This window comes from Phyllobates terribilis, unplaced genomic scaffold, assembly GCF_046119375.1.
Source record: "Phyllobates terribilis strain yellow unplaced genomic scaffold, ASM4611937v1 Scaffold_2__4_contigs__length_985480577, whole genome shotgun sequence".
Classification (NCBI taxonomy): Eukaryota; Metazoa; Chordata; class Amphibia; order Anura; family Dendrobatidae; genus Phyllobates; species Phyllobates terribilis.
This window is the reverse complement of record NW_027362762.1, coordinates 665,183,805-665,201,885: the sequence shown is the minus strand read 5'-3', so window position 1 is coordinate 665,201,885 and position 18,081 is coordinate 665,183,805. Positions and strand designations below refer to the sequence as shown.

General features: G+C 38.6%; 1 protein-coding gene across 1 annotated transcript in view; it reads right to left on the bottom strand.

The window, feature by feature from the left end:
* KCNC4 (potassium voltage-gated channel subfamily C member 4) overlaps positions 1 to 13,719 on the bottom strand; it is a 160,542-nt gene extending 146,823 nt beyond the window's left edge. Inside the window, exons 1-2 of the mRNA XM_073666843.1 lie at positions 11,943 to 13,719; positions 8,500 to 9,430 (exon numbers count right to left, since the gene is read on the bottom strand). Coding sequence (XP_073522944.1) covers positions 8,500 to 9,430; positions 11,943 to 12,551 — 1,540 coding nt within the window. The 5' untranslated portion in view covers positions 12,552 to 13,719. The remainder of the gene's footprint in view (positions 1 to 8,499; positions 9,431 to 11,942) is intronic.
* Positions 13,720 to 18,081: the final 4,362 nt, after the last annotated feature.

Here is an 18,081-nt window from a genome sequence, read left to right as displayed (position 1 = left end):
AGAAGATATGATCAAGATAGAGGATGATACTAAGGGGAATTTTTTGTTTTTTTAATTGTTTCTTTGTTGTTTTCCTTTATGCCACTGTAAACCCTATTTGTGCATAGAATATCACGTTGTAACATAATTTCATGCTATTTTATGCTTTGTGCTAGCAAACTTCAAGGATGGCAGTGTTAATAGTTGTTAATAGAAATGATTGTGAAATATATAACTTTAATCAAAATATACATTGCTTATAGAATGACCATGCTATAACAACACATATGATGAGTTTATGGAAAAACACAGACTTAGATTACAATGTAATACTAGCTTAATGACAGAATATAATGATCATTAGTTAGACATACCATATAATGAGAATACACAAAGTATTTCAGAATTTTTAGGCAATCCAAATACTTTACATCAAGCAGATGAATGTTACAAATATTTAGACAGAGACATTGTATGGAAGACCTTGTACTGATGTCCTCAAAAGTCTAAAGTACATAAATATGAAAATTACTTGTCTTGAAATTCGTAGTGTTGTACATTCCCAAAGACATTCATGCTGAAAAATATTGTCATCGACATAATTTTCAACAGTCTAAAAGTATTTGGACACTTTAATCCCTTTCACTCCTGAGCGATTTTTCGTTTTTGCGTTTCCATTTTTCCTTCCCTTCTTTTACTTTTTTATTTTTTATTTTCCCACCAACAGTGCCATTTAAGGGTTTGTTTTTTGTGGGACGAGTTGTAGTTTTGAATGACACCATATATTTTACCACATAATGTACTGGAAACGGGAAAAAAGTGAAGTGAGATTGCAAACAAAAAACCCACAGTGATTCTATCATTGTTTATTGGGGTTTGTTTTTGTTCATTGCGTCTTAAAAATGACATCACAACATAATTCTTCATGTCATTGTGATTATGTTGGAACCAAACTTTATAGTTTGTTTTTTTATACTAAAAGGGGTTTTCCCATAAGCAAAGTTCATTTTAATCAATAGATCTTGGAATGATAACTTCCACAATTGGACGTATTTGAGTAAAATGTTCCTGTGCTGAGATAATCTTATAAATGTTCCCCTGCTGTGTACTGTGTAATGGCTGTGTCTGACCGTACAGGAACATGGTCTGATCATACCACATCTCCTGGGCAGGGGAGGAAGCAAAAGACTTTACAGACATTACAGCACGTGATCGTAAACAATTCTTTCTTTGAGGTAAAACATTTTTTAAAAACAGGTAGTTAAATACTTTATCTCACAAAAAGCTGTGATAACATGATGTAATATCTGTATCCTCTCCTGTGCTTCCCCCCTGCCCAGGACATGTGGTATGATCAGATCATGTTACAGTACGGTCAGACACAGCCATTACACAGTACACAGCAGGGGCACATTTATAAGATTATCTCAGCACAGGAACATTTTTTTAAACACATTCAATTGTGGAAATTATTATTATTCCAAGATTGATTGATGTATTGATTAAAATCAAGTTTAAAATTAACTTTGTTTGTGGGAAAACCCCTTTAAGTAGTGCATTTTTTTTTGTAAAAATACTTTTTTTCTGCCATTTTCTGAGTCCAGAAACATTTTTATTTTTCTGTCGATGGAGCTGTATGAGGGCTCACAATTAATTTATACCTTTTTTGAATAGGTACATGGTTTGATCTCTTTGTATTGCAATTTTTAGGGAGGTGCGGCAACTAAAAATAAAATGCAAATGTAATGTTTCGATTTTTTTCTCATTATGATATTTACTGTTGGGGTTAATTAATTTTGTATTTTGATAGATTAGACTTTTGCATACAAGTCAATACCAAATATGCTTTTTTTTTCTTTACTGTTAAATGAGTGGTGATTCAAATTTTTGATTTTACATTTTTATGAGGATTTAAAGAGCCCTGTCTCAATAGGCCTGAGGTCGAGCATGCACACATCCATTCTACCCATTCTCATTCGGAGTGCAGGAGATAGCTGATCTCAAATGAGGGATCACCATGTCAATGCTATGCATCATAGAAGTGGAGGGAAGCACAACGATTAACCAGTTCAAGACTGAGCCATTTACCCCCTCCTTCCCCACTCCCAGTTCCTGACCAAGTATATTTTTGGGTATTTTCGTACATGTGGTTTAAAGAGCAGTAAAATTCTCACTCAGATTCACATAAATGTTGTTGTTTTTTCATGATACATTGGGCTTTATTTTCAGGTCACTGTCATATTCTTTTATTTTTTTGCTGATATCACGCAATATCAGGAGGAAAATAAGGGAAATAGGTGTCATTTTTTTCTAACCACAAAAGAGAGCTAAAATACATTTAAAAAGTTGTTCCCCATTCTATAAAACAATTATTTTTATATACTTATTTTTATATACTTTTTTCATATGGGAGCGAGGCTGGTAACTAGAATTTGGATTGACAGTGGAATATTTATTTATTTCATTTATTTTACATTAATTTTACACTTTGTGCCCAAAATCAGGTCACAAAAAACCTATGAGGGTATTTAAATGTTGAAATACTTTTATTTTCATCTTATTTCCCTTGTAACTTGGGCTGGTATATTAGCACCAGTTACAGGGGAAATGTAGCTTCCTGGCTGAATAGCAGAGCTGTCTAGGTCTCTTATGACCTTGCAGCTCCTGCTCCCTCTTTATACATAGTGATCATATGACCACTATGTAAGGAGGAGGGATAACAGTCAGCGCTTCCTATTACTGCATACACAGCATTTGTTCAGCACTGTGTATACAATAATAGAAAATATTCAGACATAATAAATCTGGGAGCTGTGGTATGATCTGACCATGTTAATGCATGGTAAGACACAACCATTACACAGTACACAGCAAGGGCACATTTATAAGATTATCTCAGCACAGGAACATTTTATTTAAACACATCCAATTGTGGAACTTATTATTATTCCAAGATCTATTGATTAAAATGAGCTTTTGCTCGTGGGAAAACCCCTTTAAACTATAGATATAGTTTCAACTGTACCCTTCTATAGTGAAATAATGTGGGGTATAGTGAATAGTGAAATAATGGTCTGCGATTTGTCTCGTGGTTTGGATTGAGCTCCTTATTTTCAGTGAATGAAAAAGTTTTGAATTACACCATTCATCTTACTATTTAATGAACTGGAAAAAGGGAAAATTTCAAGTGCAGTGAAATTGCAAAAACAAACAATCCTGCAAATCTGCAATAGTCTTTTCAGTTTTACTTTCATGGTATTCACTGTATGATAAAAATAACCTATCAACATGATTCTCCAGGTCAATATAATTATGGAGATACCAGATATGTATATATTTTGTTTTTATTTAAGTGTTGATACATTTTTTGGAAACGTGCAAACAAAAATTTTATTTGTGTTGTCATTTTCCGAGACTTGTAACATTGTAATTTTTCCATCAATTAAGCTGTGTGAGGGCTGGTTTCTTGTGGAGTTGATGTTTTTCTTTTATTGACACCATTTGGAGGTGGAAACGTTTTGATCACTTTATATTACATTTTTTTGTGAAGTTGTGGTGACAAAAAACAGTAACTCTGTTATCTGATTTTTTTTTTCTCATTAAAGCGTTTAATGATCTGGTCAACTAATTTAATATTTTGATCAATCAGACTTCTATGGAGGCGGAGATATGAAATATGTGCATTTTTATTTTTAGTGTGAAAAAGGGGAGGTGACTAAAAAAAAAATTTTTTTTTAATCTTCTGTGGATCGGAAGCACATCAGTGAGCCTTGGGTGCTTATGAACCCATCAACAGTTCACCAGTTGTCCTTTCTTGCCTCACTTTTTGCAAGCACTAACCACTGATACACCATAAGATCTGTGGTGTTAGAGATGTCTAGAATCATCTAGCCTTCACAGTCACTCAAATTCTAATGTTTACCCATTTTTCCTGCTTGAAACTACCATATTTACAGGGAACTTGTCACCTAGTAAAACACTATTTACCTGAACTACAATGCTGTCTGGCCACCCTACTGAAAGTGCTGCTACCAGGAGAAAATGAACGTATTTCCTCCCAGGAGCTGCTGGCTTTCAGTCATGGGGGGCATACACGGAGCGGGTTTAACAATGCTCACAGCACTGCTCACTATACTGTTAGCAGCACTTATAAGCACGCCCCGGCACTTTGCTTGACAGCGTATCTGTGTACAGCAAGCGGTCATTCAGTCTCAATTTTGCTAGTATAAATCTTAGGCCACAGCCCCACTATCAGTATTTGGTCAGTATTCGGTCAGTATTTTTTCTCAGGAGTGGGAGCCAAAACCAGGAGTGGATGATAAATACAGAATTGGTGACTTGTTTCTGTTATACCTTTTTTCTGATTGTTCCTCTCCTGGTTTTGGCTCCCACTCCTGAGAAAAAATACTGACCAAATACTGACAGTGGGGCTGTGGCCTTAGGTTACAAAAGGGATGGGGGTTTGTGCAAATGGCCATTTTGGGTACAGGTCCCAGCTTTTTGGGGGACATATCTAGGCGCATTTCTTCAGTCTAACATATTTTATGATTTATATGTTGGTTGCTATGCAGTCTTATTTGCTAGAACATATGAAATCCATTCAAGGGGTTGTACAGTAAAAACAAGTTATCACCTATACACAATATTGCAGATAACTTGATGAGTGGGGGATGTCTTACTGCTGGGACCCACACCGATCAGCAGAACAGGGAATTTTTATCCCCGACAGAGAACTTTTATCTGTGTTACAAAATGTCATGGCATTTTGGACACCTGACCGGCAATTCTCTATGGGTTTGCCGGAAAAAAACAAGTGCAGCACTCAGGAGCCCCATTGAGAATGAATGGATCAGCGGTCAAGCATATGCACTGCACTCTACTCTAATGGGGAAAAAAGTGCAGGTCCCAGCAGTTGGACTCTCACCAATCAATAATATATCACTTGTAAGTGAAATATACCCTTTAATGCAATAGTAAAAATTCGGTTGCTCCAAACTAGGTCACTAGTGTGACAACAACGATAATGCCCTATGTACACTGAAAAGTCCATATAAAATTGGTTAGTGTAACTGGTACCCAGACCTCAGCTCAGCTCGATTTGGAATCGATAGGACTGTGGCTGTGCACCAGACCTTGTACAAGGTGCTCTGTGATTTTACTTATGCTCTTGTGAATGGAAACAAATCCACATAGCTCTATTCTAAAATGTAGTGTAGAGCCTTCTCAGAGTGGATTTGTATATGACCCACTAGACCAGTATTCTTCAACCTGTGGCTTTCCAACTGTTGCAAAACTACTACTGTCATCATGCCTCTACAGATGCTACAGCCATAGAAAGGCCTGTGCAGCATATGATCACTTCTACGAAAATTGTTTCACCGGCTGCGCCTCACTAATAAATCACTGGTCAGGCCAGCCTCACAGTTAGCAAAGCATGACCCAGACTACATAATATGGTTTGGAATAAATTATTTAAGAAACTTATATTGGATACAACAAGCAACTGTCTATATGCTTCATGTATAGTATAACAGTTTGGGCAAAGGGGAGATACGTGGCACTCCTAAGCTTATGGGTGCTCAGATAGGATTCCACTCCAATTTATAAAAAGTAAGAATCTGGCACTCCAAATTTCAGTGAAAAGATTTCAAAAACTATTTTTTATTATCATGATTCATTAAGTTTACGTTTCGGCCTCATTCGGCCTTCATCAGAACCAGGATCTGCCCAGTGGAAACAAGGAGAGTCAACCAGTGGCAGGGTTATATGGAGGAGAAAAAAAATATCGATGCTCAGCAGTTACTGAGCATTACACACAGCACGGTAGTGCTTTTCCCCCAGCGCTGTAAGCAGTAACTGCTGAGCATCGATATTTTTTTTCTCCTCCATATAACCCTGCCACTGGTTGACTCTCCTTGTTTCCACTGGGCAGATCCTGGTTCTGATGAAGGCCTAATGAGGCCGAAACGTAAACTTAATGAATCATGATAATAAAAAATTGTTTTTGAAATCTTTTCACTGAAATTTGGAGTCCCAGATTCTTACTTTTTAATATAACAGTTTGGCCACGGCCCTACTATCAGTAATCTGTCAGTATTCGGACAGTATTTTCTCAGGAGTGGGAGCCAAAAGCAGGAGTGGGTGATAAATGCAGAATTGGTGCACTTCTTTCTATTAATGTTCCTCACCCGGTTTTGGCTCCCACTCCTGAGAAAAAGTACTGATCAAATACTAATAGTGGGGCCATGGCCTTATATTAATAATGTTTATCAATAAGCTGCAATTTTAGGGATCAGCAGAGAAAAAACCTTAAAATATACTCTTGAGGGGAAATGGCTTGTGTGGCTAGTTTTCAAACTTAAAGCACAACCGTAGATTTAACCCTTTTTTTACCATACCACAGGTGAAAATAAGAAACTATGGAATTCTTTATTCATGGGTAAATATAATTTTCCTATACTGAGATGAGGGATAACAGTTGGTGCTAAAGTTCTATGGAGAACGTGAAAGTCATTTAAAGGAGAACTTGCAGCATAATGATTGTGTTTGCCTCTAATTCCTCTCTCCTCCTCCCACCCATCATGTCCACAGAACTTTATGAGCACCAACTGTCATCTCCTATCTCAGTAATAGGAAAAATCTACATTCACTGAACAAAGATTTTACCCATGAATTAAGAATGAATGATCAGTCCAGGAAGAGAAAGAAGCAGATTTCTCTGATAACATATTTTAAAAAGTGGCTGATTTTCATGTGCACTATTGATTTATGAAAAAAACGACGGTTACCCTTTAAGTTTGTCACACACATTTTTTTAAATAGATCGGCCTTAGATAGGGAGGGCCAACCCCAAAGATTTATTTTGATTTATTCCTGATTAGCATAAATTATATCAGATATCCATGCAGCCATGCAGACTGATAGATGGTGTACATTTCGTGGCACACACACATTCTAAAGATGCATCAAATTTATTAAGAGACAATGTGCCTGTTGATAAGTTTACCACATTTTACTCCAGTTGGCTTCTGATTAAAACCAGCCTATGAAGCACCAGTCTAAGTAAATCCCCCCTCACTGCTAAGTTTACATGTGATGTTAATAATTATTGGGTGACATTTATTACCAACAGCAACCAATCATTCTGCAGTTTTTCATTTCTTTTTCACAGCAGTTTAAAAATTAAATCTGAGATCAGCTTGGTTGCTATTGGGAACAAGGATAGTGTTTTATAATATCATTTGCATAATGAGGCTTTCTGAAATATGGATGAAAAATACATAGACATAACTCTGCTCTCTAAAGTCACTTACACTAAAAAATATAAAATCATATGTTCTATTGGAGATCAGCTAAGATATTATAGTTGTTTCCAATGTTAACGAGCAGAATTGTGCAGCTCTGAACTATATTCCAGGTTGTGACTTAGAGGCCTAAAAGGCTTTGTTGTAGGCATCTACATCATTATTGTAGGTTATTTAGGATAGGCCATTAATGTCAAGTCGTTGGGAGTTCACTTCCCAGAACCCCCACCATTTAGACCAGTGTTTCCCAAACTCCAGTCCTCACGGCCCCCACAGATCATGATTTCAGCATTTCCTTAATATTGCACAGGTGATGGAAGTATCATCAAGGCATCAGGAATTCTCTCACCTGTGCAATACTTTGGAAATCCAGAAAACATGATCTGTTGGGACGATGAGGACTGGAGTTTTGGAAACACTGATTTAGACATTTCTATTTCATTGGTACTTGCCAGTCACAGCGCCATACTTTTGATAGTGGCTGTACATGGTATTGCAGCTTACTGCAGCTCAAGTTTCACACATGTAAATGAGTAAAAAAACTGGGCACAGATTCTACATAAAAATAAACAGCTCTACCTAGTAAACCATGAAAAGCTTCAGCATAACCCCTTCGGTCATCAATTTTATGTTCATGGTCTATCCTAAAGGCACCCATACACAATAGATAGTTGTTGTCCAAACGATCGTTCACCGACAGCCGTCAACTTTCGATGTGAGCGTTCCTGTTTTCTCTGTTTGAAAGTCACTGCCAGACTCCTCTAGCAGAGGCTTATCCTTGTGCCAAGCAATAAGACGGGCCATTGAAATTCAATAGGCTGGGTCCTTCTCTTCCCAAACATCATCTGTTGACGTAGAGTTGGGAAACACTATAACAATAGATAGTTGGCCAATTCAACTGAAAGCGGCGGGTTTGGATTACTTTTATCTATAAATAAAGAAATGTCCTGAAAGGTAGGCCATGAACACAGTATTCTCATAAAACTCCTTTAATGGTACTAGCCAAACCACTTTTAATAAGTGCCCACTTGTAGCCCTACATCTTTCAATTAAAGTAATTCCATTAGGCATTGTATTCCTGAGATTGTGTATAGACCATAGGGAAGAAGAATTGTATAGCTATTGAAGATTCAGAAACAGCCAAAACCACGTCTTCTGAACATTCTTCCCATTAGCCAATCATTGTATCATTGCACATGTCTGTGGTGCATCTTACCTGTCCTCTTTTCCGTGACCTCCTCTCCAGCCAATGGGCAGGATTCACTTTGAGTGCTGTTGCGATGTGATGTGTCTCCAGATTTAGCAGTAACTGGAGAGTCCAGCGGCATAGGTTTAGGAACATGTTTCTTTTTCTTCTTAGGAAGCTTTTGTTTGGCCATAGCAAGAGAATAATACATTCCAAAATTATTCACAATGACTGGAACAGGCATTGCAATGGTAAGCACACCAGCCAGGGCACATAAAGCCCCCACTAGCATGCCAGACCAAGTCTGTGGATACATGTCCCCATACCCAAGTGTGGTCATGGTTACCACTGCCCACCAGAATCCAATGGGAATGTTCTTGAAGTGCGTGTGGTTGCTTCCAGTTGGGTCTGATGCGCTTGCACCTATTCGTTCTGCATAATAGATCATGGTGGCAAAAATTAGAACCCCTAGAGCTAAAAAGATGATTAGAAGCAGAAACTCATTTGTACTGGCACGAAGAGTATGCCCTAAAACTCGCAGCCCAACAAAATGTCTTGTCAGTTTGAATATACGTAAAATCCGGACAAAGCGAACAACACGTAGGAAGCCCAGAACATCTCGTGCAGCTTTGGATGATAAGCCACTGAGGCCCACCTCTACGTAAAATGGCAAAATGGCCACAAAGTCTATAATGTTCAGGAGTTTCTTCACAAAGACCGACTTATCTGGGCAACAAGTAATTCGGACAATGAATTCTAGTGTGAACCAAAAAACACAAACCCCTTCTATGTATGTCAAAATCGGTTCTGTTTCCACCTCCTTTACCACTATGACCTGTGTCATATTTCCCACAATGACCAGTTCTGTTACATTTATGTCCACAATGAAAGCCTCGTGGGTCTCCAAGCAGAAAGTGGTAATAGACATCAGGATGAAGAAAAGAGAAATAAATGCCACTACCTGCAAGAGAAATGAGAGGAGAAGCACAAATTTCCCATTTGCACAAATTCAAATTATGGAAAACGTTTTTATGGAACAGAAACCTGTCTGCATGAAATATCAGTGAGCAACATGTGTCCTATTTACATGTCCTAAAGTGAACTAGTTTTCATTTGCAGCTTTAGTCCGCCTATTTCCTGAGCAGTCACTTAGGTCATTCAGATGGCTGGGCATTCAGCCAGTAGTAAAGAGAGATACCCAGAGTCATTTTCAATGGTTTTGTCTATGTAAGAAGAACTTCACAGCTATTTGCTTTTCAGATCATCTCAACCATTCTATGTTCTTGGTATGGAAAGGTAGAAATGTTTTTGAGCTTTTTTTATGAAAAAAAGAGAATCTGCTATCATCTAGATTTTAAAATCAGATGTTTTTGTAAAGATGGCTTAATCATAATAAAAATGATAATAATACTGATAAAAATGATAATAATAAGGTCTCTTGCAGATATCTGTGATAATCTGTCCAATGTTGGATCGCAATGTAAGGACTGTCCGCACGTCTCCTGACCCAAGTGTAACGTCTTCATATATTTCTTTGAAGCTGCCACGCTTGGGTCAGGAGATGTGCGGACAGTCTGTGCATTGCAATCCGATAATCGGACCGATTATCACGGATATCTGAAACAGCAAAAAGGTTTTGTCTGCCTTTGCACTCCAAAAACAGTTTCTAAAACTTCTGTTAAACAGTACTTCCCTCTTATCTAGGATCACATGTACAGCTACTTGGTGCCGCACTTGTCAAAGGGTCATGAAACAAGTCATCTGACTCCTACTGACCAATTAACCGAGATTCATCAATATGCGTCATGAGTTATCTCATGGCTTGGCAATGCTGCCTGCTTGCAACCACTGGCACTTAGCACCCGGGACACATGCTCACCCCCAGAATCCAGGGTACATACTCACCCCCAGCTACTCCGAAGAATAAAGAGAGTCTGTCACCTGCAAAACTTGTTTAAAACTACTTATATAGTCCTATAGGAGACTTGGTTTCTATAAAACTCATATCCACACTACAGATTTTACTTTAGTTGTACAGAAAAACCTTTTTACTTCATATGCAAATGAGGGCTCATTGAAGCACCATTCGAGTGGCTGAACAGGCGCACACACACATGCAGTGACTGTGCGATTCCATGTGCAAAGCAGCACAGTGGTGAGTAGTCACTAAAGACACGAGAGAAGGATGAGAGCACATTTGTACAGACAATGTGTGTGTCCGAGCTTGTTGGGTTCCTGTAGTGCAAGCGCTGTTCAACTAACAAGGGTAGATGAGCGGCTTGTTGACTGAGGGGAAGGAATGGTACACTGAGCATTTGGCCCCACCAAGGGTGCATCAAGATGCTCTCATTTGCATATGGAATAAAAATGTTTTTCTCTATAACTAAAGAAGTGAAATCTATTCTGCAGATATGAGTTCCCCTATAGGACTGTATTAGTAGCTTTAATCAGGTTGTGCAGGTGACCGACTCCCTTTAATCATCGGTGGAGCTGGGGGTGAGCATGTGCCCTGGATGCAGAGTGACAGTAGTTGCAACACACCACATTGCATTAGCCAGTGTATTCAGATACTGGGCCAGGGCAGTGAGCTGCACATTTTTCTTCAGGTAAAAGACTCTGCATAAATTTGGCAATTGCTTCAACCAGCTTACTGTAAAATTGGGGCTTCTAATAAAAAAAGGTTCTTTCTGTTCAATTCTTTAAAGGTACAGAACACCATAAACATCAGATATACTGGCCATGGAAATAACAATCTTACATAAAAAGCAAAAAAAAAATGATCCACTAATTAAGATTAATAGTTTTTCATACGTATAAATCCATGCTGATGTAAGTGGCAATGTGTCTGGTAGAAGCAAGATATCACTGTGAGGCACACCACTTTACTGGTCCATGGCAGTTAGTCAACAATGTAATTCTGATGTTCTGCACTCCCATAGGGGCAGAAAAAAATAAATTAAAAGCAGTGCTGTACCCCAATAGATTCTATTGACTAAAATGGGCTCCATAAGGTCATATGACTCAGTATTTTGCTAGAAAATAATAGAGCAACATGCTGCACAATTTTGTATGGCATTTCTGGCCAAATCTGAGATGGAGGCTCTAAATAGCCCCTCCAATTCAGATGTGAACAGAGCCCTCACAGACAAGTTTGTTTTCAAAGGTTTGAATTGTTGTAAATATTTTGATCTAATCCTGAGGATACAGAAAGTTGGATTATTTATCATGAAGTGTTATGCTTATGGTCAGTAAGAGCCAGGAGTGAAAGAATCAAAGTCTTTGGGAGCAGTTCCAGCTATAAATGTGTATAATTGCCCTTTACAAATTGTTGCCTTTTTAAGATAAAAATATTACAGGGACAGGACTAGAAATCAAAATCTCATCATTCCATTACTTTGAGTTGCTGAGAGTATTGCTCTTTAAGATCTAAATTAAGGAGGTTGATCAAGAAGAGAGCAAAGCTCCAAACTTACCCTGGCAGCTCTAGATGAGTAGGGGTCCTCAAACAGTGCCCACATCTTAGACATCCATCTCTTGCAATGACACCTGGACCTGTCTGGCCTCTCCTCTATACAAAGTAGTTCGGGTGTGGAGTCCTTTTCCTCATCACCATCATCTGGTTCTACATTTTCAAAGATATCTAAAGCCTCCTCTGCTTCCCTGTGCTGCCTGTATGTCATCCAACAACAAGGCTCCACATCTGTCTCATCGATGCCCCAGAATGCCAACTCCTCCTCAAAGAGAGGACCACAGATGTCCGCCGGGCAGTGCAGCTTCCCTGTGCGGTAGTAGTTGAGGACATAGGAGAAGATCCCTGGGTGCCTATCAAAGAAGAATTCGGTTTGTTGTGTGTCAAGATCCAACTGACTGGAGGTGTCAGGGTCTGCCAGCCATGCCAGGCGAGTGCCAGGCAGCGTCCTCAAGGTGCTCTTATAGGTCTCATGGCGAGTGCCCCCTACATTGATGGTGATCTTGCCAGAGTCTTCCCCCTTTGCCATCTCCTCCTTCAGACATGTTTTGGAGGGGGGTTTGTTCCCAGACTTTCGTCCTCGGTAAGATGAGACACACACCGAACTAATCATAGATTTCTCTGGGTAAGACCCCTTTAGACAGTCTCAGGGGTTTCCAGAGAGACTGTCTGGGGGTATGAGACAGCACGGATCTTCCAACAGGTGACGGAGAGAGGAGGAGAGAGCTGCAGAGAGCAGGGCGCTGGGGATGGGAGTGACTGCGATGATGAGGAGGAGGAATTGTCTATAGCAATTGGAGAATTGGCTCAGCAATCATGGGCACGGACTGAAAACAAACATAGGAGGAATCGGGCACCTTGTGGGTGAGGAGGTGGTGGTGCTCTGTCCTGGACCGCTGGTGCTGAAGTGCCACTGCTGCAGGGGGCAAGTTCTCCACCTGAGCCACGACTTGTTGACAGGGCTGCAAAGGCTAAGCTTATTGACTCTGCTGCTCCTGATGCTGCTCCACCTGTGCTAATACCATTCTCTCACACTGATGCTGCTCCACCTGTGCCAATACCATAAATGCTATTATTGACACTGCTGCTCCCGATGCTGCTCCACCTGTGCTAATACAATACTGGACCTTCTGCAGGAGAAGCTCCTCCACCTGGATCAATGCAGCTGACACAATGGGAGCTTTCTGTGCAGTCGCCTTATCTTCTACACGCTAAGCCAGCTGTGTTCTTCAGCTTCCTTCCCACACAAATATTAAGACCTCTTTCCTCCCAGGCAGCGCGTAGGCCCCTTCTTCATAGGTAGAGAGCAGGGTGGAAGTTGCTGAGATGAGAAGAACACGTTTCCTTGACGCTGCTGCTGTTAGATCAACAATTGGTCTTCTCCTCTAAGCAAAGAAGGCTCTCCTGCTACCTGATGTCTACCATCTCACAAGTCCTCTATTCCATGATGGATCTAGCTGAAGTTTGCCCATCAGCAGAGATACTTGTGCGTTTCATGCCATCACCTGAGGAGCAGCAGATGATGTCCCTCGTTGTTGCCCTTGCAATGTCACCCTTCCTCCGTAATTTGAGCAGGGAGCTAATAGAGAGGCGTCACTCCCTGAACTGGGAGCTGCTTGTCCGGATCCAGCAGGTGGAGGCAGACTCTTGTCTCTGTAACCCTTTCACCCATATGCTTCTGGCTGTGCTGTCAGGCAGCAGATTCTCCTGTGCTTCCAGGATTGCTGGCTGTCATTTATAGAAACACAACCTGTGGGAGGACCCCAGGAATTCTGCAACAGCAAGCAAAATCTGCAAATCGATACATTATTGTTATGATAAAGTGCCTGTATTCATTAGTAAAGCTTTTAAAGAGGATACTGAAGTTTAAAGTGAGCCTTGGCTGGATGATAGGAGAAGAGTCTACGCCATGGTCTTCTTAGGAGAAGAGCAGGTAATATAGGTATATAGAGTATAGAGAAAGAACCACTTAGTGTGAGGAGTGTACAGGACAATAAAAGATGTATGGAAATCAGTGAAGGACAGCAAAAAATATTCTTTGTTTTGTGTGCAGATGATCTGTATTATCACTCAATGTGTGTGTCCTAAATAATAGAATAGAGAATGTCGCAATGTCATCTATCTATACTCCAGTTACTACAAATAGCACAGTAACAGAGTATTCAAGTTTAGATCATATATATAGATATATGTATACAGTATATATATATATATATATATATATATGTATATATATATATACAGTATATATATATATATATATACAGTATATATATATATATACATATATATATATATATATATATATATATATATATATACACACACACACTGACTGTGCACTCGTCCAATCAACCTAAGGCTATTTGTGATTAGTGCTAGATCCTACCTGCCCTTTAAATTTGCAGGTTTTTAGCCCAGGAGAGGCATGATATTAGGTTAGGGTCTCATCAAAGAAGGACGTCTTGTCACGACTGATGAGCTCACATGAATTGGCCAATTTATGAGCTAAGTACCTTCATTTTTATAAGTATATTCTATATAGCAATAATGCGGTTCCACTTTCATGTGTTCAATCTTTGCATACATCTTTGCACTTAGAGAGTGCTGCTGTTTTCTTTTATTTATATATAAATATATATTTAGATATATATATATGTATATTTATATACACTGCCTATATAAATATATATTTATATATATCTATACTTCTAGATATATATTACATTAATTTAAAAACATACAGGGTGGTCCAAAATTAGGTGGACAGAAAATAATAACATTTATTTTGATTTATATATAAAATTATATTTACTAACACAAGCATAACATTGACAATTACATTTTATTCTGAACAATAATACAAAAGCCCTTAAATTTTATCAACGCAGGCGCTCAAACTGTTTTCCATTACAATTTGCACAGCTTTGAAGTCGCCTCTTACGCTTCGATAAACTTTTTCACACAAGTCTCTTTGGGTAATTTCTTGAAATACATCTCTTATGTAATTTTTCAAATCACTGACACTTTTTGGTTTTCGACTATAAACTTTGTCCTTGAGTACTCCCCAAAAGAAAAAATCCATTGGGGTCAAGTCTGGTGAACGTGCCGGCCAATCAAGTGGGCCTCTTCAGCCAATCCATTTATTAGGAAATGTTTCATCAAGATACTTGCGGACTACTCTTGAATAATGTGGAGGGGCCCCATCTTGTTCGAAATAAAGACTTTTTTTTCAAAGAGTCTGTAAAGAATGAAAAGTGGAATCTGATTGGTTGCTAAGGGCAACTGAGCCAGTTTCACTTTACACCATGTTTGATAAATCTCCCCCTTCATAACCTTATTACACTTTCTGTCCACCTACTTTTGGACAACCAATATACATATATATATATATATATATATATACAGTTATATGAAAAAGTTTGGGCACCCCTATTAATCTTAAGCTTAATGTTTTATAAAAATTGGTGTTTTTGCAACAGCTATTTCAGTTTGATATATGTAATAACTGTTGGACACAGTGATGTTTCTGCCTTGAAATGAGGTTTATTGTACTAATAGAAAATGTGCAATCTGCATTCAAACAAAATTTGACAGGTGCATAAGTATGGGCACCCTTATCATTTTCTTGTTTTAAATACTCCTACCTACTTTTTACTGACTTACTAAAGCACTTTTTTTGGGTTTTGTAACCTCATTGAGCTTTGAACTTCATAGCCAGGTGTATGCAATCATGAGAAAAGCTACTTAAAGTGGCCACTTGCAAGTTTTTCTCCTGTTTGAATCTCCTCTGCAGAGTGGCATCATGGGCTCCTCAAAAGGACTGTCAAATGATCTGAAAACAAAGATTATTCAACATAGTTGTTCAGGGGAAGGATACAAAAAGCTGTCTCAGATTTAACCTGTCAGTTTCCACTGTGAGGAACATAGTAAGGAAATGGAAGAACACAGGGACAGTTCTTGTTAAGGCCAGAAGTGGCAGGCCAAGAAAAACATCAGAAAGGCAGAGAAGAAGAATGGTGAGATCAGTCAAGGACAATCCTCAGACCACCTCCAGAGAGCTGCAGCATCAACTTGCTGCAGATGGTGTCACTGTGCATCGGTCAACTATACAACGCACTTTGCACAAGGAGAAGCTGTATGGGAGAGTGATGCGAAAGAAGCCGTTTCTGCAAGCATGCCACAAACAGAGTCGGCTGAGGTATGCAAAAGCACATTTGGAGAAGCCAATTTCTTTTTGGAAGAAGGTCCTGTGGACTGATGAAACCAAGATTGAGTTGTTTGGTCATACAAAAAGGCGTTATGCATGGCGGCAAAAAAATACAGCATTCCAAGAAAAACACTTGCTACCCACAGTAAAATTTTGTGGAGGTTCCATCATGCTTTGGGGCTGTGTGGCCAATGCCGGCACCGGGAATCTTGTTAAAGTTGAGGGACGCATGGATTCCACTCAGTATCAGCAGATTCTTGACAATAATGTTCAAGAATCAGTGATAAAGTTGAAGTTACGCAGGGGATGGATCTTTCAGCAAGACAATGATCCAAAACACCGCTCCAAATCTACTCAGGCATTCATGCAGAGGAGCAATTACAATGTTCTGGAATGGCCATCCCAGTCCCCAGACATGAATATCATTGAACATCTTGGGGGATCATTTGAAGAGGGCTGTCCATGCTCGGCGACCATCAAACTTTACTGAACTGGAATTGTTTTGTAAAGAGGAATGGTCAAAAATACCTTCATCCAGGATCCAGGAACTCATTAAAAGCTACAGGAAGCGACGAGAGGCTGTTATTTTTGCAAAAGGAGGATCTACTAAATATTAATGTCACTTTTCTGGTGAGGTGCCCATACTTATGCACCTGTCAAATTTTGTTTGAATGCAGATTGCACATTTTCTGTTAGTACAATAAACCTCATTTCAAGGCAGAAACATTACTGTGTCCAACAGTTATTACATATATCAAACTGAAATAGCTGTTGCAAAAACACCAATTTTTATAAAACATTAAGCTTAAGATTAATAGGGGTGCCCAAACTTTTTCATATAACTGTATATATATATATATATATATATAAATAAAAAAAAGCAAGAGTAAATATCTTAATCTATTTTACAGCATGTTATTAAATCCTGTATGTAACTGTATTGGAAACTGATTTCAAGTCATGGTAAGTAGAATATTTTGATTAAATAACTTCTTTTATATAATAATCATCAGAAAGTTAAATGACAAGGCGACAGTTGTGTATCACACCTCGGACCTCTGTCTTTGACATTGCATTAATCTCTGGATAAGATGGATGGTGCAAACCCTGGAATAACCCAGCCTCATTACACCGATTCATTAATGCATATAATTTGTTCTGCCTACTTGTAAATAATCCTAATAATCCTCTGTTGGGCATATGAATGACATGTACGCTCATATCCATTCTCAATACACAGAGCATCATTCTACTTTAGTGAATACAAGGAAGTGTATTCTATTCTGAATGCTCTTCAAAGCTCAAGAGCTTATGTGTTCTTTACATGGAGCGCTTCAGAGGTACTTTACAGTACATTACTATGTTTAAAACATATGACTGTCTCATAAGTCCTTTAATTTTTTAATACCCTGCTCTCTGTAGCTTTGTAGATGATTTGCAGATAGCCAGAACTCATATTCAAATGACTGCTGACATTGCAAAAATGTTGTCATTTTATATTTCATGTTATTTATTTTATTTATTTATTATGCTTGCTTGTATGTAGCAAGCATACCCTAAATCTATATATCCTAACTGTTATCGTGCAAGTAGAGATTGCTTTCATGGTCAGTAATGTTAAATATGTAGGATAAAATTTGTCATATGCTCCATGTGGTTATATGCACTAGTCCATGCACTAGCACTTTATAAACTCATCCACTGCTTATATGGTATCAATATATGTTGATTTTTTGTTAGCATTTTGGCCTGAATTCCTCATGATTTGATATAGCAACATTAGTACTTTAGGTGATTCTTTTTTATATATATATTGATGACCTACATTACCCTCGCCTGTCACGTTATTGTGGATCTGCAATCACAAACACCTGTGTGTTCGCAATTGACTTTCTTAATATTGATGTAATGAGATTTTGCCTGTTTTTTTGCA